Below are 25,074 nucleotides of genomic sequence, written 5' to 3' on the forward strand. Positions count from 1 at the left end.
CTCAAAATTATTCCCTATCTACCTATTTGAAATTTGTGTCGGACATAAGTGTATCAAGTGTAGTGTCAAACGGGTACCCTTTAATTATCAATTTTGTTACCTCATTAAACACTCTACCTAAGAGATCTTATTATGCATATGCAGCTGAAATACGTTTCAGCTGAACTTTCGTATAAGTTTTGTTACCTAGTTGAATGAATAGGTTTTATTTTATTAGATAGCCAGACCTTCCACGTCACCTGCATTCCATGGGTGACACCCACATTTTGGATCATTCACCCACTTCAACAGCATAAAACACCATGTGCGTGGAAAATTTGGTGTTGACTTTAATGACTACTGCCAAATTAAAATGACGCCAAATAAACCTAGTTAATTATTCATGCAAGCAGCACACTGAAATAGAAATGATGGCTTCTAAAAACACTGATAATATTAATGCACACCACATGGATGTCAAAATTTATTTGCAGAGAGGAGTATTGTGAATAAACACCTTCTGTTCCCATCCATGTACTGTAGCTATGCTTGTGTGCCCTGTATAGCTACAGTTACGAGTTGCTAGCATTTCCATCCCACTCTGTTCCAAACATGAGTAGTTCTTCCAAAGGTGGCGTCCATCATAGCTACACATGAATGAATTAAACCTTTACTTAGTGAAATCTCAAAGTTGAGTGTGTAATTATTGAAATTACTTGCACTTTATAACATAACCCTGCAAAATGCACGTGCGTAGCTTGAAGGATTCACCATATTGAAATGATGCCAATGGGAATTTCATGCTAAATTGTAAGTTTTTGGCTTACCAATATTTTCACTTATACAGTATAGTCACCCACATAAAATCATCCTCATAGCTCACAAAGGCTTTCATTTGATCTTCTGAAACTTCCAAAGCATCATGTGAGACATATTACATGTTAAATTACCATCACATGAAGATTTAAAACATATAATTATGGCAATGCCAGGGAAATGAGGCATGGTACAAAATTTTATTAGACGATTTCTGTTTCATTTTATATTAACGCGATAGATCAGCAATAGAAGCCATTGATGCACTGCCATGAATCGACACCTTCATGGTAGTGATGGGAGATAAAGGAGGATGAAGGTAAGTCCATGATGTCGAGAATGAAGACTGACTGACTCTAATATGGCAAGTTTATCTTTTATCTTATTGTACTAGGTTAGGCTATAGGTATTTTCAATTGCGGTTGTACACGTGAGCTGTGTGTGTGTGTGTTATATGGAATCTTTCCCGCCTCGTGGTGCATGGTGATAGAGGTCAAGTGGCTTTCGTCAAACATTCCAGCAAGAGAACCTGGTAGCTGCGACGACCGGTATTTGGAGACACTCCCGCATCCGTCTCATTGGTGCTGTGACGCAGTCGCGAGTCGTTAGCCTTACACTTTCTAACCCGCCGCTTAAAAGTCGTGGTACCGTGGCAAAGGAGAACGGTACCCAGTAAGGCAAGCAACTCATTATCTTGATTCTGTTCTTGTTGGTTTTATTTCAGTTACCGAAAGCAAATTATGACGATGGAAGCTTCACACCTCCGAGCGTCACGAAGGGCTCATCGCGCTCACCTCACTCGAGTTTTTGGGAAGATTGACGCCATTCTGGAGAGCAACGATGCTCCTGATGAGAGAAACACTGCCACCCTTCAAACATCGTTAGAGCAACTCGAAGCCAAGAAATGTACCATTGCGGAACTTGACACAAAAATTGTTGCTACAATTGAGGATCCAGAAGCACTTGAATCAGAAATTTTGGACTCCGAGGAAATAATGTTCAATGTAGCTGAGAAAATTACATTAGTCAAAGCAGTGTTGGCCAGACCAAAGCCACTCAATATTCAAGCTCTACCCTTTCAACCGCAGAGTGTCATGATCCCACCATCCAGTAACTCAATCAGTGATCAATTGTCAAGTCATTCGGCTAGTGACCGACCATCCAATCACACTGTCAGTGATCAGCCATCAAGCCATACAGTTAGTGATCAATCAGCAAGTCATTCAGCCATTGTTCAACCATCAAATGAAGATGCATCTGTGACTGACACCCCTCAACAACAGCAGCGAACTGAATCCAACGAAGGAGCAAATCTCGCTCAGGCTCAGGGGTATGTTAACACCTTTGCTGGTATGTCCCAGAATGTCAGCCGCCTCCCCAAGCTAACATTACCCACATTTGGAGGCGACCCATTGAAGTGGCAGACATTTTGGGACTCCTTTGATTCTGCTGTGCACTCCAACAATGTGTTGACTAATGTTCAGAAACTGAACTATCTGAGGGCACACCTTGAAGGTGAAGCTGCAAGGGCAATTGCTGGATTTCCCTTGACCAGTGTTAATTACCAACAATCCTTAGATCTGTTGAAGGACAGGTTTGGTGATCAACAGAGAATCATTAATGCCCATATGCATTCACTGATGAACTTGCCACGTGCTAGCAACAACATAACTGGTTTGAGGGCCTTCCATGATGCCATTGAAAATCATGTTCGTGGTCTGTCAGCCTTGGGTCAATCAACAACGAGTTATGGGGCCCTGTTAGTTCCTATGGTACTAGGGAGACTTCCTGCTGATGTGAGAAAAAAACCTGGCCAGAGAGCACAGCAGCCTAGAGTGGACCCTTAACAAGCTAAGGAAATCAATTGCCACAGAGATAAGAGTCCTTGAAGCTGGTGCCCTAGTTTCTCCATCTCAGTCAGACGAACACCACTCCACAGCTTCATTTCACACAGGGGCCATGAGCAAACCTGAACCTAGGAAGCTTAAGTGTGTATTTTGCAAGGGACCACACCCAGCTACACAGTGTGACACTGTCCCAGACCAGTCTAAACGCGTGGACATTGTCAAGCGTGATAAGCTTTGTTTTAATTGCCTTGGTCACCACAGAGTTGGTCAATGTCAGTCGAAGGGCCGCTGCAAATACTGCAAGGAGCGACATCATACCAGCTTGTGTCGAGGGACACATCACCAACAGAATCCTCCTAACACACAGAGACCAACTTCAGAACAGCAATCTACTCCCCCCACTCAAACTGCACAGAATTTGATAAATTCCACGATATCACATCCTCAGCCAACTAAGGTATGCTTTCTGAAGACAGCTGTTGCTACAGTGAGAGCTAACAACTTTTCTGCACAAGCAAACATATTACTAGACGAGGGAGCACAACGCTTATTTATCACACAAACTCTCGCCAACTCTCTGCACCTTAATGTTCAAAGAAGAGAATCAGTTGCAATTGCTGCATTTGGAGCATCAGAGGTTTCCAACCAGACTCTTCCTGTTGCTACAATCTACCTAGAAACTACAGAAGGCATTCAGATTCCTATCAATGTTCTTGTCACTTCGAGAATCGCTCAGCCACTCCGTAACCTTCCCTTTTCCTATATTAAGCAACTGCCATATTTGAAGGGGCTACACCTTAACCATGCAATCTCAGACAGTGATGCAATCAACATCTCAATGCTTATAGGAGCCGACGCTTACTGGTCCATTGTGCAGGAAGCCATAGTTCGAGGACCAGGTCCTACTGCTGTTCAGACTAAGATTGGGTACTTACTTTCAGGACCACTATACAACTACACCAGCTCTATAGCATCCAGTGTATTTCATCTTAGTTCAGCATCACTGTTCGACTCAAGTGGTATCACCCCAGTAGAAAGCACACACTTTGGGCTGAGTAAGGAATCATCTGACTTCCTACAGGAGTACCTTCACAACTCAGTAAGTCGGCAGAGTGATGGTACATACATTGTGAGCTTTCCATGGAAATCCAGCCACCCCGTGCTACCTACAAACAAGTCCACTTGTGAACGACATGTGAGGTCCCTTACTTGTAAACTAAGCAACACTACTGGCATGCTTAAAGTTTACCACAGCATAATAGAGGAACAACTGAGACGTGGATTCATTGAGCAGGTACCAATCTCAGAATTAGCCAAGCCATGCCATTACATACCACATCACGGTGTGCACAAGGATTCAGCAACAACACCGCTCAGGATCGTGTATGACTGCAGCAGCCGTGAAGCCAAGCATTTGGCAAGTCTCAATGACTGTCTAGAAACTGGGCCTCCCTTTCTACAAGAACTACCAGCTATCCTCATCCGATTCCGTTGCCACAAGTTTGGTATTAGCGCTGACATTGACAAGGCATTCCTACATGTTCAGTTGCACGCCAAGGACCGTGACTACACTTGTTTTCTCTGGCCCTGCTGTCCTGATGATCCCAATAGCCCACTTCAAACATACCGATTCAAAGTTGTCCTGTTTGGATCAGCCAGCTCGCCATTTATGCTGTATGCTGCCCTTCATTGCCATCTCACACACTGTAGTTCGACAACATCCAAGGGTCTTCTTCAGAATCTGTATGTGGACAATATTCTGTCAGGGTGTTCTACTGAAGAAGAGTCCATTGTGTACTACACTGAGGCCAGAAAGGCACTATCTGATGCCAACTTTAATTTAAGAAGCTGGGCATCTAACAGTGCACAATTGACTACTGCAGCAGAGAAGGATCAAGTTATGGATAGTGTCAAACAGATAAACACACTTGGACTTGTGTGGGACACTGCCAATGACAATTTGTCACTCTCTCAGAAGGCCTTACCACTTGACAATTCTCCAGCCACAAAGCGCAAAGTGTTGCAGCAATCCTCCATGATTTTTGACCCATTGGGGTTTGCGTCCCCAGTTATGATTAGTGCCAAATTACTGCAACAACAACTATGGCAGAACAAGTTATCATGGGACAGTCCACTCCCGGCAGAGAGCCAACAACAATGGCAGACCCTTCTAGATGATCTCCGACAACTACACGCAATCTCCTTTCCTAGGTGTTACTTTAAGGATGGATTAAGTACAGATGCTCCAATTGAACTACACGTATTCTGTGACGCAAGCACTAAGGCTTATGGAGCAGTGGCATACTTTCGTCAAGGCAGTGAAACATCATTTGTGATCTCGAAATCCAGAGTGGCCCCCCTGAAACAACTCACACTTCCTAGACTAGAACTGATGGGTGCCACTACTGCAGCTCAGATGTTTACTTGGATCAGTTTGTCAATTCATCACAGGATCAACTCAGTCCATATGTGGTGTGACAGCCAAATCGTACTTCATTGGCTCAACAGTGATAAGAAACTGAAGCAGTTTGTTTCCAATCGTGTGTCAGCAATCACTAAAGCTTGCCCTGTCCAATGGTGGGGTTACTGTCCATCTGCAGACAATCCTGCGGACTTGTTAACTAGAGGCATTTCGTTCTCAGCTTTACAAGCCTCAACTATGTGGGCACATGGACCAGAGTGGATTGTTCATGAAGAATTAAGGCCAACATGGAGTGCTACTGACATACTAAATGTTCAACTTACTGTTACAGATGCTGAGTTGCAATCACCGGACCCAGTTGAAGAAACAACCAAAGGCGATCAGCACCCTACTGTGGCAGCCGTCATTGACATAGAGAGGTATGGTACTCTATCTAAACTGTTGTACATCACTGCATACGTGTTGCGATTTATTGAGTGTATCAAATCACATGGATCCAAGCCTGTAGGACCGATCACTGCCAGTGAACTAAGTAATGCCCAGAATGTGTGGATCAAAAGCTGCCAACATTCAACTTACCTGAAGGAAATCCACTCTTTACACAGGGGACGGACATCCAGTAGACGTCTCCCACTTGTCAGACAGCTCAGGTTGTTTTTAGACTCTGACAATTTCCTCCGTTGTGGTGGGAGGATACATAATGCTCCAGTTGACCACAATACCAAGTTCCCCTATCTTCTCCCCCCCAATCACAGACTAACCGCCTTGATTGTGTATGCTACTCATGCCACTCAACTACATGGGGGCACAGATACTACAGTGACTGCTCTGAGGCAACGTTTCTGGATTCCTGCAGCACGGAGAGTAGTGGCGAGGTTGCTTCGGAAGTGTGTGATCTGTCGTAGAGTTGCTGGAAAACCATTCCCTGTCCCTGATCCACCACCGCTGCCACAGGCCAGAGTACAAGATGGCCCTCCCTTCAGTGTGACTGGAGTTGATTTTACGGGAGCGATGTACGTGAATAGGGAAGGAATGGTCGGTGAGTATAAGGTGTATGTGTGCTTGTTCACCTGCGCTAGTACCCGGGCTGTGCACCTTGAAGTTGTAACTGACCTTACAGAAGAAACCTTTCTACAGGTTTTCCGAAGGTTTGCTGCCCGCAGGTCATTGCCCCGTCTCATCATATCAGACAATGCTTCAACTTATACATCAGCAGCAAAGGAGTTACATGAATTGTTCCAGTCACCTACACTGAAGTCTGCTCTTATGCACAAGGGCACAACATGGCAATTCATTCCCAAAAGAGCTCCCTGGTATGGGGGCTTTTGGGAGAGGCTGGTTGGAATGGTGAAGATGTCTCTGAAGAAGACCTTAGGCCGTGCCTTTATCACACTCAATGTCCTCCAAACCACCATTGTTGAAGTCGAAGCAGTGCTCAATGATCGACCTCTAACACACCTCTCATCTGCCACTGAAGATCTTGAGCCATTAACACCCTCTCATTTGTTGTGTGGGCGTCGAATTGTTCCTCTACCACATCCAAATGTTACAGATGAAGAGATATCGGACCCTGATTACCACTCTGCAGACCAGTTGAGAAGTAAGATAGACCGACAAGGCCTGCTATTACAGCACTTTCAATCACGATGAAAGAAGGAATATCTGACTTCGTTACGAGAAGTGCACCGCACAACAGGCACCACAGAACAAACAATCAAGACAGGCGATGTGGTGCAAATACATGATGATTGTCCTAGAAACCAGTGGAGACTTGGAGTGGTTGAAGAAGTTGTGAAGGGGAAGGATGGATTTATCAGATCAGTGACATTACTCACGACAAGTGGACGCACTAATCGTCCAATTGCACGTCTATATCCCTTGGAAGTGACACATTCTCCAACAGACGTGGAAACACTCGAGCAAGAACCTGAGCTGCCAGCACAACAGAATAACCAGATCTCTCACAGACATCCCAGGGGAGCAGCCTTAAGAGCAAGGAGGCAGTTAAGTGAATGGACTGAAATGCTACGCCGCCGCCCGGAGGATGTCGAGAATGAAGACTGACTGACTCTAATATAGTAAGTTTATCTTTTATCTTATTGTACTAGGTTAGGCTATAGGTATTTTCAATTGCGGTTGTACACGTGAGCTGTGTGTGTGTGCGTTATATGGAATCTTTCCCGCCTCGTGGTGCATGGTGATAGAGGTCAAGTGGCTTTCGTCAAACATTCCAGCAAGAGAACCTGGTAGCTGAGACGACCGGTATTTGGAGACACTCCCGCATCCGTCTCACATGATGCATGCACTGTAGCTGCTGCAATTGGCAAAAAGAGCCAAAGTGATGTCAAATGGTGAAGGAATCAAGCCCCTAGTGTTAGTCATTGTTGATAAAGAGTTACGCTTGTCTGAAGGCATCAATCTGTCAGGCAGGTAGTCAGTCAGTAAGGTATTTAGTCAGTTAGTAGAAAATTCCATTAATTCTTTTTAAAATCCCATAGCAATTTGTTCAAAGCATTTTGGGGTGATCAGAAGGCACATTTGGGCTTGATTTTACCTACCATGTCATCATGAGGGAAAGTTTGATTGACATTTTTTTAGTGGTGTGCGATTATCTAGATATATTCGATTATCAAGATATCATAAGACTTATCAAGATAACGATGATAGGTTTATTAATCTAGATAATAGTAAACTTCCGTAAATTATTTGTATACCTGATGGTATAGGCACCTCCTGGGGGCTCCAACTCTCCTATCACTTGGGAACAGTGTTAAGACTAACATTTTTCACTTTTTATAGTCTTCCAATTGCAATTTGTTCACTTTACTGGTTAGTTACAATATTGGCAGTTTATTAAAATATATAATTGTTTCAGTTATCGAGATATGTTAGACAATCGGGATAATTTCAAAGGAAATATCGAGATATGTCTAAATTAGTCATCACACACCTCTACATTTTTGCAGGAAAACCCAAACCTTGGTGGTCCCTTGCTACTATACAGTACTACTGTACTGTATGATACAAGGATGTTGTAAGTTGTACTTTGGATAAAATGCATGAGAATCACATTTTCTTGGTTCCTGTATACGTAACGCCCACTTGTCTGTTGCTGGGCCATATCATGTGTCTTGATCTCAATAAAACAATTTTTTTATTTGGCATCTACAGTATAATAACATACATATTATATAATATTTTAGGAGGTGCATACAGAAAATGCCTTCAAAATGTTCAGTGGGGAGAACCAGATGTGTCTGAATGTCGTACACCAGAGGTAGTACAACTTGAGATGGAGGCTGAATCATTACTTACAGTCGATGGTGATGTTGGGGAATCAGTTACATCAGAAACTGTTATTGACATTACTGATGAATTGAGCAGTATTTTGAATACTTCACAGCCAATTTTTCCAAATGATCTATCTTCTATAACAAACATTTTAGATGTTGTAATTTTGTAAGTTGCAGTACACTATAATGCTTAACAAACCACATATTTACATTATTGATAGTTGGCAAGAACGTATATCAGTGTAACACATACTGTTAGAAACTATGTATATCAGTGTTCCCCCATAATTAAACGGCTCACCCCAAATCATCATGGAAATAGTTAATGCAATGTCTTTATGTATCTAACATCATTAAAAATAGGAAAATATTCACAGAAGCACCCATATTCAATATCACCAAAGCAAAGCTATTGGTCTGCCTGCCAGTCTGCCCAACCACAGTCGGCTAGAGATTGGACAGCACATCACATAACCTCCATTTTATATGTATTTTATAGGATAATAGTGGCATGCACTATTTATGGTTCTAATGAATATCCACTCTCTACACTTTTCCTTCACCTTTCATCCCCAATTCTTCTTCTTGTGATCTTCTTCATGCAAGAGAACTATACCAAGGTGTTAATTTTTCATACAACACTTTCCTTGCAGGTGCGTATATCAACACCATACAATTATTTGAAGCGCTTATGTATGCTACTATGATGGGGAGTAGATAGCTTCACTGATAACAATCAGTTTCCCTATGAAAACAATCACCATGATTGCACTCCTTAGTGTTGCTTAATCTAAAATCAAACAGCAAAATCAAGATGCTCTAATAAAACAATCACCCTAATATAGCAGTCATGTATTTATTATTTATTTATGAAGGCTTTACAGCACAAGTGTTGAAGGAGTGTCAGATTGTTTTCTCCTTGTCAATTTCATGTATATATATATCCATAGGAACTCTAGAGAGTGACTTATTATCTCTAAATAGTTAAGGCACTGTATTTTCTAGTAGAATAGTTGTATCTCTTATTATGGCTATGCTAGCTACAACAAAATAACTGGATTTAAATTCTTTATTTGAAAGACAAAGTATGTATGTAGGTATATCAATCGTACATTAAAAGTAGTAAATGATTGCAAAGCTACCAAAACTATATGTGGGATGTCTGGCCTACTTCAACATTGAACAAATAAGTATAATTACAAGTCAGCAAGGGATTTTCCCATATAATAGCTTTGGTAGCTATACAATCATGTCTCTTGTTTCATCACATTGTGTAGCACATGGATTCCTACTTCATTGTTAAAATTAATAATTTGAATACACTGTTCTATATATTCATTGCTTATCAGCAAATGGTATGTGTACACATTAACATATAGGGTTACTGTACAACTGAACACTGAGGAAGGAAATGATTCGTTAGTACAGGAGGTGACTGAGGTACATACATATAACACTACAAATTGATCATGTTTAATTTGTGTATTGAAATCAGCACTTGAATTGTTGACACATCATGTCCCTACCTGTGTACACAATTATCAAAGTAAACTTGTTTACACAAATTGAAGCATCTCTGTAATGGACCTTACTCAAAATTCCAATCATTTCATAACTATCTGCATAATTATCATGTAACTTATGCATTATCTTTGGATCATGTTTGTGTTACAAGTTCGGAAAAGTGGTGCTCAGGGGTGTTGGTCTGAAATTGTTTGCGCTGTAACTCATAAAGAAAGTGGCATTATCAGGTGAAATCCAGATGAGGTGTGTAGTTCATTCATGACAAAGTTCTATATGAAACATGTGTTGTGATTGCTTAGGCACATTTTGGGGTGGTTTTAGCAGTGTTGTAGTGGCAGGAAATGTGATTGTGAGCGTGGTTATCATGCTACAAGATTGCATGAGTATCCAGTAATGATGTGCAGCACATAAAGGCACTCATTTCTAAAGCCTCGTACAGAATTGATACTTTTCTATTTGAAATCGTTGCTAAAACCAGCTGAAAATTTCATACAAATTCCAAAATAGCATGTCACATATTAAAGTTGTTACTGCCTAACACTCTTGTGCGCTATGTCTTGACATACGTTTTGATATATACGGTGTAGTGGTAAAATGTTGATCCCCAACACCCCCAGTGCTATTTTATCATGATGTGTAACATGATTACAACCTGTACATAACATGTACGGCACACAATAATGACATGGATAATTTACTAACCAATAGTACTTTTGAGTAAGGCCCATTATATGGCAAACCAAGTTATGACATTATGTTTTATAAAATATTGGCATGGTCTGCTATACTGTATATATGTATACCATATGTAGTCCACACTTCATAGCTATTGTATGTACGTATGTCTTCCCATTACTTGTAGGATATTACTGAAGTGTTGGATATACTATTTGATGAAGAAAATGATGTCTCTTTTGAGCAAACAAGAAATGAGGTTGTATATCAATTCATAGAATATTCTTCCAATACACATAGCGTAATTATACTGCATGGCAGTAAATGTTTCATCAGTACATATATACGCTGGCTTAACAAATACGGATTTAGTTTGTATAAATGGGACCCTGTCTGGGAAAAGGGGTCTTATCGCTTATTTAAAAGTATCGAGAGATGCCGGTTTTAAATATTTAGTGTGTTGTAGCTCACCAATGGTGGAAACTATGTGTACCAAATTTTCACACGTTTTACAATAATTCCTTACCTTCCAGAGTATCCACTGTGCAAGTAGCCAACAGCTAAGTTTCCCTCCATTTTAAATAGTTTTTAAACCATGATTGACTGTATCAGGCAAGCTCCAAAAGGGGGGCTGGAAGGAGGACAAGAGGCTGTTTTAAAAATTGAAAATGAAGTGTAGGGATGAATTAGGCCAAGTTATGCAGGTCTCAAGACTAGCTAAAAAATTTACAGTACAGGTCTTTATTCAACACCATGAAGCTGTACAGCCACATACAGCCATCCCCAGGCTGACCAGAGCTCCATAAGGCCCCACACCACACGTACGGATCATCACTGGGCTTGGGAAAAGCAGCCAGCAAAGGCAGACCACTCAAGTATAGCTGATTTTGATTGTGAAAATTAGATAGTTTATTCATGTAGCTTTGTGTTCTTGACAAAAAATCGAATCTGCTGACATGGGCAATAACACCAGTTTTCCCAGAGATTACAAATGGCAATCATTGCATATTAGTAGTTGCCAGTGATAATGAAAGCTTGATATAAATAAGTTGATTTCTATCCCACTAAAGCCATGTACATATCAAAAAGATAAGAGCATATTAAGTAAACCCTAGTAGTGAAACTTAAACCCAAGAAGCTTCTCTTTTAAATAAAAGACTTTGAATTACAGTGGAACCTCAGTTATCCGGACCCCACTTATCCGGATTCTCGAATTACGAAAATGACTGCTCTATTAGAGTAGTGACTGTTCTATTAGGGTATTTGAAAATAATGATTTTTTAAAAGTTCTTTATGCTATTTTAAGGTTATTTATACACAGTTTCAGTGATATGGACTTTTCAGACTTATGGACCACCCCTGGTCCCAAGGGGTTCTTCGGATAACTGAGTTTCTACTGTACTACAAATACCCTAATAGAACAGTCACTACTCTAATAGAGCAGTCATTTTCGTAATTTGGTTAACCAAGAATCTGGATAAGTGGGGTCCGGATAACTAAGCTTCCACTGTACTGTACATCAGGAGATGTATACGTAGGCTTGTTGACACAATATTCATCAAAATGTTTCAAAGTGTGCCCTACCTTTACTGGATAGACTAGTTATCAGCACCACTGCCTTGGTTTCACCTCAGATTGTGTAACAAAATCCTTGTAGCAAGGAAGGTAACATACATACTAGGGTTCTCAAGGATGTCACCATTTACAGAGCCAGTTGTGGCAATATCTATAATCTACATCTATTATAAAAAGCTGAAAAGCCGTCTGACTGCCTGCCTATCTACAATTCCTTTGACGCATAACAATTTTCTTGGCACCTGATGCACATATCAAAGCAGTTTCTGTGCAAAACAAAATGCTCATTATCTAAGAATAAAGTTGCTTTTAATTGAGGCTTAAAATGCCTGTACTTTGTCATCTAAAGCTTGTTGAAATTGAGGGTGTAGAGCAAAACCTGAGCTGCATTCCTGTCAAAACCACACATAAACATTCCTGTCAAAACCACACATAAACAGCTCTGGCATCAGTGCATAGAACTGCTAATCCAAAGGTCCTGGATTCAATTCCTGCTGATGACAACTCAACCTTTTTCTTTCTTCTTAGTAGCACTTTTGTGACATTTTCAAAACCACACATAAACAGCTCTGGCATTAGTGCATAGAACTGCTAATCCAAAGGTCCTGGATTCAATTCCTGCTGATGACAACTCAACCTTTTTCTTTCTTCTTAGTAGCACTTTTGTGACATTTTTCCGTGGTAGCACTTTTTGTGACATACATTTATTGATTGGTGCTTGTGATCTTTTGTCTTCCTTGTATCCTTATAACTTGAATTATTCCTGCTGAGAAAGAATTTGTAGAAGCTGCTATTAGTGAGACTAGTACTATTTTGTGTCATTCTACTGGTTTTCTACTCTGTGGTGAGCAATATAATAGAGATTGCTGTGTTTTTAGGAGTACAATGCCAAAATACAAGAAAAAGGGCTCTAAAAACCTTATGAAAAGCCAGCCCTTTGTATAATGGTTACTAAAGAGAAAATTTCAGACTCTCAAGCTTCTTAGAATGTGGAATCATCTCAAGTGGTAGAAGTCTTGAACTGTAGCCAATGTCAGAATACAACCAGTGGATTACTGCAGTGTGAATGCTGTAGCTTATGGTATTGTCTTCAATGCTGTGGAGTTCTGGAGGAGGCAATGAATATAAATTGGTGAGGTTGAGAGCCTCCATTGGTTTTACCAGCCATGCGAAAAAGACGTTTTCAAAGTTATTAACAAAAACTACACTAATGGTCTAGGAAACATATTACCAGCTGCAACAAACACAATAACCACTGCCATAAACAAGCTACAAAGTGCACTGCAAGCAACAATAACAAACTCACTGCAATCACAGAATGATATAGTGGGGTCTCAGATAGATGATAATATGGAAACAGCAACTAAACCATATGCCAGGGCTGACATGGCTCCATCATACTGTATATATATGAGATCATTTCGATGCCCTCACAGAAGAACGAGCAAAGGACAAAAGATGTTTGAATTTTATATTTCATAATGCACCAGAGTCTACCTTGGATGATGCACAATCCAGAAAATAATACGACATTGATCAGGCTACAAACGCCTCCAAAGCCATTGGTGTTACAGCTAGCATTATAAATGCAATGAGGCTGGGGGGAAGTCTACTAAGCCATGTCTGTTGAGGATAAATGTTAACTCAATTGATGAGAAAGTAGCCATCTTTTGTAACTGCACTAAGCTACATGCTACTAGTTCACCTGAGCAATTTCATAAGGTCTTTATATGTCCAGACCTGACACCAAAAGAAAGAGAAAGAGATAAAGCTTTACACTTAAAGTTAGCTGACATAAATTAGAGTGGGCATGTGTACAAGATAAAAAAATGGAAGAATTATGTGGAGGGAGAACTAGGTTCCACCCTTCACACAAAATCACTCGCACACACAAACTTTCGTACATTTCCATACTTATTATTAGCAAATGCTCAAAGCATTGTGAACAACTTTGCAGAGCTTTTAGTTTACATTCAACAACACAAACCTTTGATTGTGGGTCTTGGTGTAATACTGAGATTTTAGACTCAGAAATTCACATCGTTGGATATAATATTTATCGTTGTGACCATGAAACCAATCATGGTGGTGGTGTTTTATTATATGTTCACAATGATCTTCAATCTACCATGTGTGAGATGATGTCTGACATATAGAGTTTGAAGAATCTATTTGGTGCTCAGTATCTCTAAATGGTGGTGATCAACTGTTAGTTGGTGTTGTGTACAGATTCAGATTTGAACAATCATAAGTTGTTACAATTAATTAGTTTCTGACTGTCACAAGTTTTCTCATGTTTTACTTGTGGGTGATTTTAACTTTCCGAACATTGACTGGACTAATTTTAACCATTCTGGTTCTACTTAAATGCTCAACCTTTCAATGCTGTAAATGATGCCTATTTATATCAGCATACTTTCTTCGTTGCTAGATTTGATATTTTGATCTGAACCAAATATGATGTTTGATGTAAAGCACTCACCTCCTTTGGACCTGAGTGACCATGATACCCTACTTTGGAAGTTTATATGTTACAGTGATCAAGTTTTTTCCAATTACAAACAACCATTCTACAACTAAAGGGGATTATATTTCCATGAATAACTATCTCTCAAATTTTGATTGAGAATCTGTTTTTAGTCATCATAATCTAGCATCCAATTGGACTCTTCTAAAGGACAAGACACTTGACCCAACTATTCAGTTCATTCCATTATGTTCTTCAAAAAAGACATAGTACCAAGCCACCATGATGGAATAACTTTCTTGATAAGGATATGTAATCCAAAACAGCCAAGCTGTAAAAAAAGAGTGCGGCCCTCAAAAAGGCTATGGTGAAGAAAGATGTGAAATCCACGGTGGCGGCCAAGAAATGGCTGTGATGGTAGGTTAAGGGTAAAAATTTTAATAACGACAATTCAAATGAATTTGGTGCCGCTTGGTCTTGGCACAAAATTCACCTGAATTGTTGTTATTAAAATATTTACCATTAACCTACTGTACCATCACAACCATTTCTTGGCCGCCACCTTGGATTTCACATCTTTTTTCACCATAGCCTTTTTTGAGGGCCGCACTCTCTTTTACAGCTTGGCTGTTTTGGATTAGATTTAGCTTCTTTTTGTATTTGTATACCCCAAAGCCGGCTTATGGCCAACTTTGGGACTATTTTAACCTATCTTTTTTTCTTTACCACAGGAAGATGAAGCAGATGTACTTTAAATATTTCTGATTTTATCTGTAAATGTACAAATTATATATATAATGCATATATTTATTACAGAACTCTCCATGGTGGTTTCTTTGTAACTGAACACTCTACAAGGTGACTTCGTCTAGCTGCTCTAGCTGAACTATCTACAAGGTAACTTCTTCTAGCTGATCTTTCTACAGGGTGATTTGTTTGTAGCTGAATTCTGTACAGGTGATTTGTTTGCAGCTGAGCTCTTTACAGAATGGTTTCTTTGTAGCTGAACTCTCTACAAGGTAACTTCTTCTAACTGATCTTTCTACAGGGTAATTTGTTTGTGGCTGAATTTTCTACAGGGTGATTTCTTTGCAGATGAACTCTCTACATGGTGGTTTCTTTGTAGCTGAACTCTACAAGGTAATTTTTTCTAACTGATCTCTCTACAAGGTGATTTGTTTGTAGCTGAATTCTGTACAGGTGATTTGTTTGCGGCTGAGCTCTTTACAGAATGGTTTCTTTGTAGCTGAACTCTCTACAAGGTAACTTCTTCTAGCTGAACTCTCTACATGATGGTTTGTTTGTAGCTGAACTCTCTACAAGGTGACTTCTTCTAGCTGATCGCTCTACAGGGTGATTTGTTTGTAGCTGAACTATCTACAAGATAAGTTCTTCTAGCTGATCTCTCTACAGGGTGATTTGTTTGTAGCTGAATTCTGTACAGGTGATTTGTTTGCAGCTGAGCTCTTTACAAAATAGTTTCTTTGTAGCTGAACTCTCTACAAGGTAACTTCTTCTAACTGATCTTTCTACAGGGCAATTTGTTTGTGGCTGAATTTTCTACAGGGTGATTTCTTTGCAGCTGAACTCTCTGAACTCTCTACAAGGTAATTTCTTCTAGCTGATCTCTCTACAAGGTGATTTGTTTGTAGCTGAATTCTCTACATGGTGGTTTCTTTTGTAACTGAACTCTCTACAAGGTAACTTCTTCTAGCTAATCTTTCTACAGGGTGATTTGTTTGTAGCTGAATTCTGTACAGGTGATTTGTTTGCAGCTGAGTTCTTTACAGAATGGTTTCTTTGTAGCTGAACTCTCTACAAGGTAACTTCTTCTAGCTGATGTCTCTACAAGGTCACTAGTTTGTAGCTGAACTCTCTACATGGTGGTTTCTTTGTAACTGAACTCTCTACAAGGTGACTTCTAGCTGATCTTTCTACAGGGTGATTTGTTTGTAGCTGAATTCTCTACAAGGAAACTTCTTCTAGCTGAACTCTCTACAGGTGGTTTGTTTGCAGCTGAACTCTCTACATGATAGTTTCTTTGTAACTGAACTCTCTACAAGGTGACTTCTTCTAGCTGATCTCTCTACAGGGCGATTTGTTTGTAGCTGAACTCTCTACATGGTGGTTTCTTTGTAGCTGAACTCTACAAGGTAATTTCTTCTAGCTGAACTATCTCTTTCCATAGTTGCATGAACTCCCTACAAGGTAACTTCTTCTAGCTGATCTCTCTACAGGGTGAATTGTTTGTAGCTGATCTCTATACAGGTTACTTGTTTCTAGCTGATTTCTTGATTTCTCTTCAGGGTGACTGCTCTATTAGGATGACTGCTCTATTAGGATGACTGCTCTATTAGAGTATCTCGATCTCGCACTTACTACACCAAGTTGGATTTCGTGTTATAACTCCGTGGCTTTATGTCTGATTCTACGATGATTACTCCATCTATGCAGCGATTTTCAAAGCATTACCCCAAGTGGTTTATCTGGTAGGCGTGGCAAGCAGTCGTATTTTATTAGCTAATCTCGATTGCATAATTGTTACACACTGTTGGTTTTTTTGTTGTATCTTCCTGGTTTTTAGCTTGATTTCTTTCAAACCACAAAAGGTTTGAGGTTCAATAGTTAACCTATTCACCCACCGATTTTCAGCTTCTTCCCATACGCGGTTTACCCTGTAGGCTTGACAACATATTGGTGTTATTTTTCGTGAATAGTCGCTCATACCTCTTTGCCTGTTTATCATATTCCAGCCAAAGTTGGTACAGAGATGTGCCTTTATACCCCCCTTCTGTGTGCCAAATTTCAAGGCAATCGGATATGGCGTTCGCATTTTATAGCAGTTTTTGTAAGTGTGCAAAAAGAGGAAGAAAATAAGAAGAATAAAAAAAACGAAGAAACTAAGCCAATTTTGAAGTCGCATATCTCAGGAACGCTTGAAGCAATTGCACTCAAATTTGGAATGTGGGGGTGCTGAAGTTGGAGGGCATGTCCACAGCAAAAATCGTCATGTTTCATCAAGGCATCACAGAGCTATGGAGGTGCGAAAATTGCTTTTTCGTTCTTCCTGTCAATATACTCACGGGTGTTGCGCGCCGGCTTCTTGGGCCGCGCCGCACAACACACTACCGTGTGTCTTGATTTCAAATAAAGCACACTTTGTTCAGTACATATAAAAGTACAAAATCTCCAACAGACTATTCAAAATATGCCACTCAATGTAATTTTGTAAGGCATTGTGTTAGAAAGGCTCAGATGAACTATGAAGAATCACTTATTACTAATTTCCATGCACAACCAAAACCTTTTTATCCTTATCAAAGTGAAAGCAACAGTGGGGCCCGTACATAAACTCAATGGATCACTTTGCAATAATGATCAAGAGACAGTGGATGTTTTAAATGAATTTTTTGAATCTACTTTTACTGAAGAAGACAATCTACTATACCTGACCTCACTCCGATGGTTTTTGAAAATTTGTCCAGCATTGAGATCACCAAAGATGAAGTATACGACTAACTAATTCACCTAGATGTATGTAAAGCTCCAGAACCTGATATCATTCACCCTAAAGTTTTGAAATCTTGTGCTAGCCTATTTCTCTCACAAAACCATTACACCAGCTGTTTTCTTACTCATTGGATATTGGAGAAATCCCTTCAGAATGGAAACACGCTCATGTTATTCCTATTCATAAAATGGTTCCAAACACATTTCTAATAATTATAGACTGTGAGTTTGACCTCTCACATTATCAAATTATTTGAGTCTATGATTTATGACAAGCTTTTCCATTTTCTATCTTTACAACATATTATATCTGAAACTCAACACGGCTTTTGTCATGGTAAATTTTGTTTTACAAACCTTATTAAGTCATACAATGATTGGACTCTTGCTGTAGATGAAGGTTGGAAAGTTGACATTTTATATTTGGATTATCGTAAGGCATTTGACTCAGTCCCACACATGTGTTATGGAATTACTGGGAAAATTTTGACAGGGTTACAAAATTTTAATTTTAGAGTTATGGATATTATAATGGTGTAATGGCCAGATGGATAGCAATTAAGAGCGGAGTACCTCACTTAGAATCTGTATTAGGACCCTTGCTTTTTTGTTATAATTTTGTGAATGATATTTTGCTCAACAATGATTCACCTATTGAGCAGTTTGCAGATGATACCAAGCTTTACAGAGTAATCAAATGTTCTGAAAAGGAAAAAGATTTGGGTGTGTGGATTTCATCAGATTTGAAACCCCCTTTTCGTTGTCAACAAATAGCTGCTAAAGCCATGCAAACTCTTGGCAGAATAAAACTCTCTTTCAAGTTTTTGTCTTGTAGCTCTTTCAAGATTTTTGTACCATACTTATATTCACCCTCAGTTAAAATTTTGTGTTCAAGTTTGGTTTCCATACTTGATTAAGGATATCATGTTACTGGAAAATGTTCAGCGTCGCGCCACCAAACTGGTACATGGTCTATCTAGTATGCCATATCAGAATTGGCTGAAACTTCTTGGGCTGTACTCTCTATATTGTCATAGACAAAGAGGTGATTTAATAGAAGTCTACAAGATATTAAGTAATCACTATATTATCAATCTTAAGAGTCTTTTTTATCTTGAACACCACCACCAATAGTAGAGGACACCATCTAAAACTTTACAAACGAGCCAGAACTCCAATAAGACAGAACTTTTTCAACCATCGAATAATTGATCAGTGGAATGATTTATCTAGTTTTGTAGTCTCAGCACCCACAATGAATTAACTCTTTTAAATCTAGATTAGACAATTATTGGTCTGTAATAGGATATGGATACTGTGAAAGGCCTCAGACCTAATGTGTATGCATTCTTTTATCCGTTAATAAATAAATAAATGTACTTTTTCACATGTTAGATTTTCACAGTATCTAACCTGCATGATAGGGCAGGTACCTGTGCTAGTATGTTATAAAATCAAGCCTGTTAGGTTTAGAGATGTTCTAAGTGTTATACTTTATCAACACCAAGATTGCGGTCATGCTAGATTGCAATCTTTACATGTATTCACTTGTTTTATGTATGCTTTACTTGAATTATGTACCTGTATCCATAAGGTATTATAATATATGATGCATTTTATTGCAGGATAGAGTAGAAATAATGACAACACCTGGTGAAAGATTGCAAGACATCTCTGAACAAACTGGAAGATTGCTAAGTACTACTCTAGATTTTAGTACTAATGAAACTGTCGGGACTAGTGTAGTAGGAAGCAGGAACAATATTGGTTAGTTTGTATACATTTAATGCATAGGCTCTACTGAATATTCTTAAGTGTGGTAAATTGTCTTGATGATATACACTGATATATCAAAAAATTTTGAATCTAAAAATAAAGTAGGGATCTTTGCTATAAAAGCACTGAATCAAGGATTGTCAAGCTACAATAGTGAATTCAAATCATAATCAAACAATACAACCGATAATTCCCATTGTGGTTGGGTGCCAACATTTATTATGGCACCCAACCACAGTAGGGATCATTGGTTATATTATTTGATTGTGATTTGAATTTACTATTGTAGCTTGACAATCCTTGTATCAATGCTTTTATAGCATAGATCCCTACTTTATTTTTAAATTCAAAATTTTTGACATACTAGTTTGTTGAGTTTTTAAGCTCAGCTATAGCTAGTTGTAGCAGGGGCGGATACAGGGGGAGATCAAAGGGTCCCCTCCAAAAATTTTTAGTATACCAAGATCAAGATACTTTAATAGAGCAGTCACTCTAATAAAGCAGTCACTCTAATAAAGCAGTCACAGTATTAGAACAGTGTGTAGCAAGCTATGTAAGGATTTTTATGTACTTTAGCAGCTATAAATGTGTAGTTGGTGAGGTGGGCAGCTACTGTCAATTGGCTGTGACCTTTTTTTTTTTGGTCTCACCTTACCAAACCAGACAATGTAGTGCCTCAGTTCATTTTGACCCCCCTTTCCATAAGTCTGGATCTGCCCCGTATTAGTGTACTGTTTTAAACTGCATATACTTTTTTTATAACTATATAGGAAGAGCAACAAGATCTTGATTATGTAGAGATCGGAATGTCTGCAGAGATTTAAGTATTAATGATGAACTTCAGTTTACAATACAGCAGCTAATAATACTGCTATATAAACATTGATGAGATAATTAAACACATTCCTGACAAATTAATGAGTGTAATTATCTCATTTTTTTAAACTATATAGCTAACTATTAAGTTCCTGAACAGCTTATTAAAGCACGTGCTGTGCCAAAATTGGAAGTGCACTGCATAGGCCCATAGTACTGTGCATAACTTACCTCTGATCATAGTAGCAGTGGTGCACAGATCTATGACCTGTCTCAGTATGAATGAGCAGATGGTCGTTCTATTCACCCAGACCGAAAGTTGTTTGAACGAACAGTCCCTTTCAGCTGTCTCAAGTAACAGGATGAAGTAATAACAGAGAAACTATCCACTCAAGTATTAATTAATTTTAGTAGACTATCCAATCACTCTCTGATCTCGTTTGGCAGCAAGGCTAAGTCAGTTTGTTCAGAGGACCAAGCCGTTGAGTATCAGTCCGTCTACTAAGTAACAAATCTGTTTGTCAATTGCAGTCCAGGTATTGGCAAAAATTGAAGTGACAACCTAGAGCTGCTGCATCAGTACCATGTGCAACACTGGACTACCGTATAGCCTAAATATTTTTTTGAGGGGGGAAATTTTCGCTGATTTCGCGGTTTTGGGTGTTATCAGCAAAACTTTTACCCTTGAAATATTTTGACCTCATATAGTCTAATACATTTTAACTTGTTCCCAGGTGTACCTATGTATACCAGTGTGTACCAATGACCATACACAATAAGATATTGAGATTGGGAGAATGGACTGGAGCGCTGTAGCCTTGAGACCTGACCCTTAATTTGTCACGTGAGATCACGTGACCCTCCAAGATTGGGCCATAGTAAATGTGTACCCCAACATCTATGATAAGGCTCTGGCTGGTATGTTTGGTGGTATGCCAACTTACCCACACCAGATTCCCTATATGGTCCCTCCTAGCCGATATGCTACAGTGCAACCCATGTCACACTAATCAGCCATAGTTTGATGCTATGAGTTAGTGGAAAGAAAAAGAAGGGGAGGGACCTTTGGGTGGGATGAAACTTTTCTAGCACTGCAAACAATTGGTGATACTGCTGCTCCTTAGCTGCCACTACTGCTCCTTAGCTGGCACTGCTGCCCTGCTATAGCATAGAATGATCTAGAACAGGCTAGCTGCTACATATGGTACCACCTCAAACCTGTTATTAAAACCTTCTAATGTATACCACAATGCATAGTGATCAAGCTAACCTTATTGTTAGTTGTTTACTGACACCTTTCCTGCATAGTGCTTAACCTTAGTCCCATAGACTAATGTTGCTATGGACACCTTCAAGTTAACACTGTTTAACCTTCGATTAAACTTGTATTGAGAGCGTTTGCAAATCCGCGAAAAATTTATTTTTAGCAACATTGCTCAACCTCGAAATATTTGCTCCTCAAAATATTTAGGCTATACAGTATGACTGGAAATTACAAGCCCCCCACTCTTTCAGCAGTGTAGGTGCTTTCTAAAATAATTTTGTGGCATCTAAATACGCTGCTAAGGGAAAGTGTTGATACGGAAAATTAATGCCTCGATATGGTTTCGATGCTTGAAGAAGAAGACAACCCACCTGATTGAAGATAAAAGGAAAGATAAGGTGCAGAGGGAACACACTCATCGGAACCCCAAAAGGCACATCCCACCAGTCAGTTTGTTATTGTGGCATACAATGGTGGCCACGCGCTGCTTCATTTTACCTCTAGGCTTGTGAATGTGGTCAGGCAGTGAGGCATACTAAATTTCAAGTTTTGGTGATTTTTTTAAAAAGTCTTTATCCAGTCACCTGTAAGCATATTCTTGTTTTCAATGCTGTATTTCATGTTAGATGGACTAACATTGTTTTGCAAAGGTGATTTTTGACACGTAATATTTCTCCAGGATGATTTTTAAAGGCGGCAATATTGGTGACACGCGTCACTTTTGGAGGATCCCTACTTTTGATACAGAGACAAACTATAGTTAATTTATCCTCTTCTCTATAAACTACACTACAAAATTCCAGCTTTGGTTTGTCACACAGGGCACATACTTAAATATCCAGTCCTCATCATGTGAGCTTTTCTTAGATATTGTGTTAACTATTAAGGAAGTATGATGTTACTTTAATAATATACATTTCATTCATCTTAATTTCACACCTATTATACAGTGTAGTAATATTACATTATACATTCAATCAAAGTGAGGATAGTTGCTTAAGCAATACAGTAAATATTCTATTTGATGGTTTACACATCCTCAATTACATACTTCAATATTTGCTTCCAAGTAAACTATATCTACTTTAAATTTAATTATCTAAATAATAGCAATTGAAGTAGTGATACCAACTGAGGAGAATTTAATGATGATGGAAAACATCCCATTACCTAATGCAACTTCATCTGCATTTGGAAAGAGGTCACCAATGTTTCAAGTACCGAGTGCTGTGATCATGAACCAGATGCAAAAAGAAGGTATAATAAAATTACTTGTTTAATGCAAGCTGCAATACATTTCTGTATATCTTGTGGTTGTTATTGTATGCAAGTGCAACATGCAGGGGCATAGCCGGGATTTCCTGAAGTGGTGTTGATCCTGAGGTGGAGGTCCTGGGATACTACTTCCCTGATTGTCAGTTTTGAGACCAGCAATAATGCAGTGTGCCCTTAGGCAGTAACCGTATCATGTGTTGAGTGTGCATCTAAAACCTACACAATGTTGTTTATGAAGCTCATTAATGATAATACAAGTGCACTCTTGGTGCAAGGAAATTATTATTTAGGAATTTTAAATTTGAGTAGGGATCATGGAAATAAAAAAGTAGTCATACATGGGAGGCTGCCTATACCTGCCAGCCATACTAGTCCAAAATTAATCTTTACAATTTTCTCTGGCTGACCAGCAAATTTGGTCACTTTTGGAGAAAACATTGCACAGCCATCTTTGCTAAGTGCTTCTCCATGTCCATGACCTATTTATAAGAGCATATAATTGGTAGCACCCATTCTGAAGTTTGGAGTGTTCTTGTAGGCTCACTAAGCCATTGAGGTCTACTTTTGAAAACCATATCATATGCAAGTGAAAACTTTTCTAAGTTTACGTGTTAATGTATCTACAATCTATTGAAGTTATGTGTTGATTTTGGAAACCACAACATGTGCTATGTTCATTTGGAAACCTATTATTAACGAGAAGTTCATGAACAATAGTGTTGTTGTCTACCACTTCCTGCTTGACTTATTGTGAAAGCCCTAATAGAATGCACACCAAGAACCCACCTAAAAAAACATCCTTTTGATTCAAAACAAGAAGAGTTCATTTGGAAACCCTATCTCATATTTTAACTACAGTATATATATATATATTTATGTTCATTTGGAGACCTTATTATGTAAGCTGCCTGCCTGCCTGCCTGCCCGCCCGCCTGCCTGCCTGTCTGCCTGCAGACAAGCGTAACTTGATAACCGCTAAGGCTACAGACGTGATTTTTTTCACTAAATGACATTGCTTCAGCCCAGATTGGTGCCTTTTGGCATATCACAGTACGTACAATGCACGCATCATGAATGTATGCACCTTTGTCCTCCTTTGTGTCCGATTTCTTTTCACTAGCACTGCAAGGTGTCAATTTGCTGTAGCGCATATGGCTTCCTCTCTGCTGACTATCAGGTCTATACCAAAAATGATCAATATTTTCCATAGTTACTGGATTGATTGAAAAGGTGTTTGTCATACTGTTCTTCATCTGTAACGGGCTGAACATGGCTGAAAACGAAGCATAGTGGCACTTTGCTTTTCAGTAATAATTGATAGTTGGGGCACGCCTTCAATAACTGTCTGGTATGTCAGGCACCATTCTTCCTTTTGATGTGGTATGTGCAGGTTCACCCGCCATAATTATGGTACAAAAAAGTATAAACAAACAAGGAGAAAGGAAAGTTATAATAGACTGAATTAGGGATTAAACTAGTATATATGACATAGTATATTTAAACTAGTATATTTAACTAGTATATTAAACTAGTATATTTAACTAGTATATTTAACTAGTATATACTAGTGGGATTCCACTAGTATATATGCAGGTATAGGTAACCTCTCTTGTTTCACTGTTTTTAACCTTGTTTCACTACTTTTTTGATCAAATTTATTTTTTTCCTTCTGCATGTATAGTTTTTACAATAAAACATTAATCACATTGCCACCACATATAGGGTAGATCCTCATGAGTACTGCAGGACTGCCTGTATTTACCAGAGCTCCAAGGTTGACGTAAAACCTTCCTGGACTGAAAGGGGATTTGTCCAAACTATCCTGGCTACACTCC

The 25,074-nt window shown here is 39.1% G+C and overlaps 1 protein-coding gene across 6 annotated transcripts in view; it reads left to right on the top strand.

The window, feature by feature from the left end:
• The window catches only part of LOC136266717 (latrophilin-like protein LAT-2), a 68,276-nt gene that overhangs the window by 23,552 nt on the left and 19,650 nt on the right, over nt 1-25,074 (top strand). For all 6 annotated transcript variants that reach the window (XR_010706244.1, XM_066061723.1, XM_066061725.1 and 3 more), the window contains 5 exons: nt 8,268-8,523; nt 9,737-9,797; nt 10,744-10,815; nt 19,734-19,875; nt 23,075-23,221. Coding sequence is in view for 5 of the 6 variants with exons in the window: in XM_066061723.1 (XP_065917795.1) it covers nt 8,268-8,523; nt 9,737-9,797; nt 10,744-10,815; nt 19,734-19,875; nt 23,075-23,221 (678 nt within the window). In the remaining variant the exon portion in view is untranslated. The remainder of the gene's footprint in view (nt 1-8,267; nt 8,524-9,736; nt 9,798-10,743; nt 10,816-19,733; nt 19,876-23,074; nt 23,222-25,074) is intronic.

This window comes from Dysidea avara, chromosome 9 (genome assembly GCF_963678975.1).
Source record: "Dysidea avara chromosome 9, odDysAvar1.4, whole genome shotgun sequence".
NCBI lineage: Eukaryota > Metazoa > Porifera > Demospongiae > Dictyoceratida > Dysideidae > Dysidea > Dysidea avara.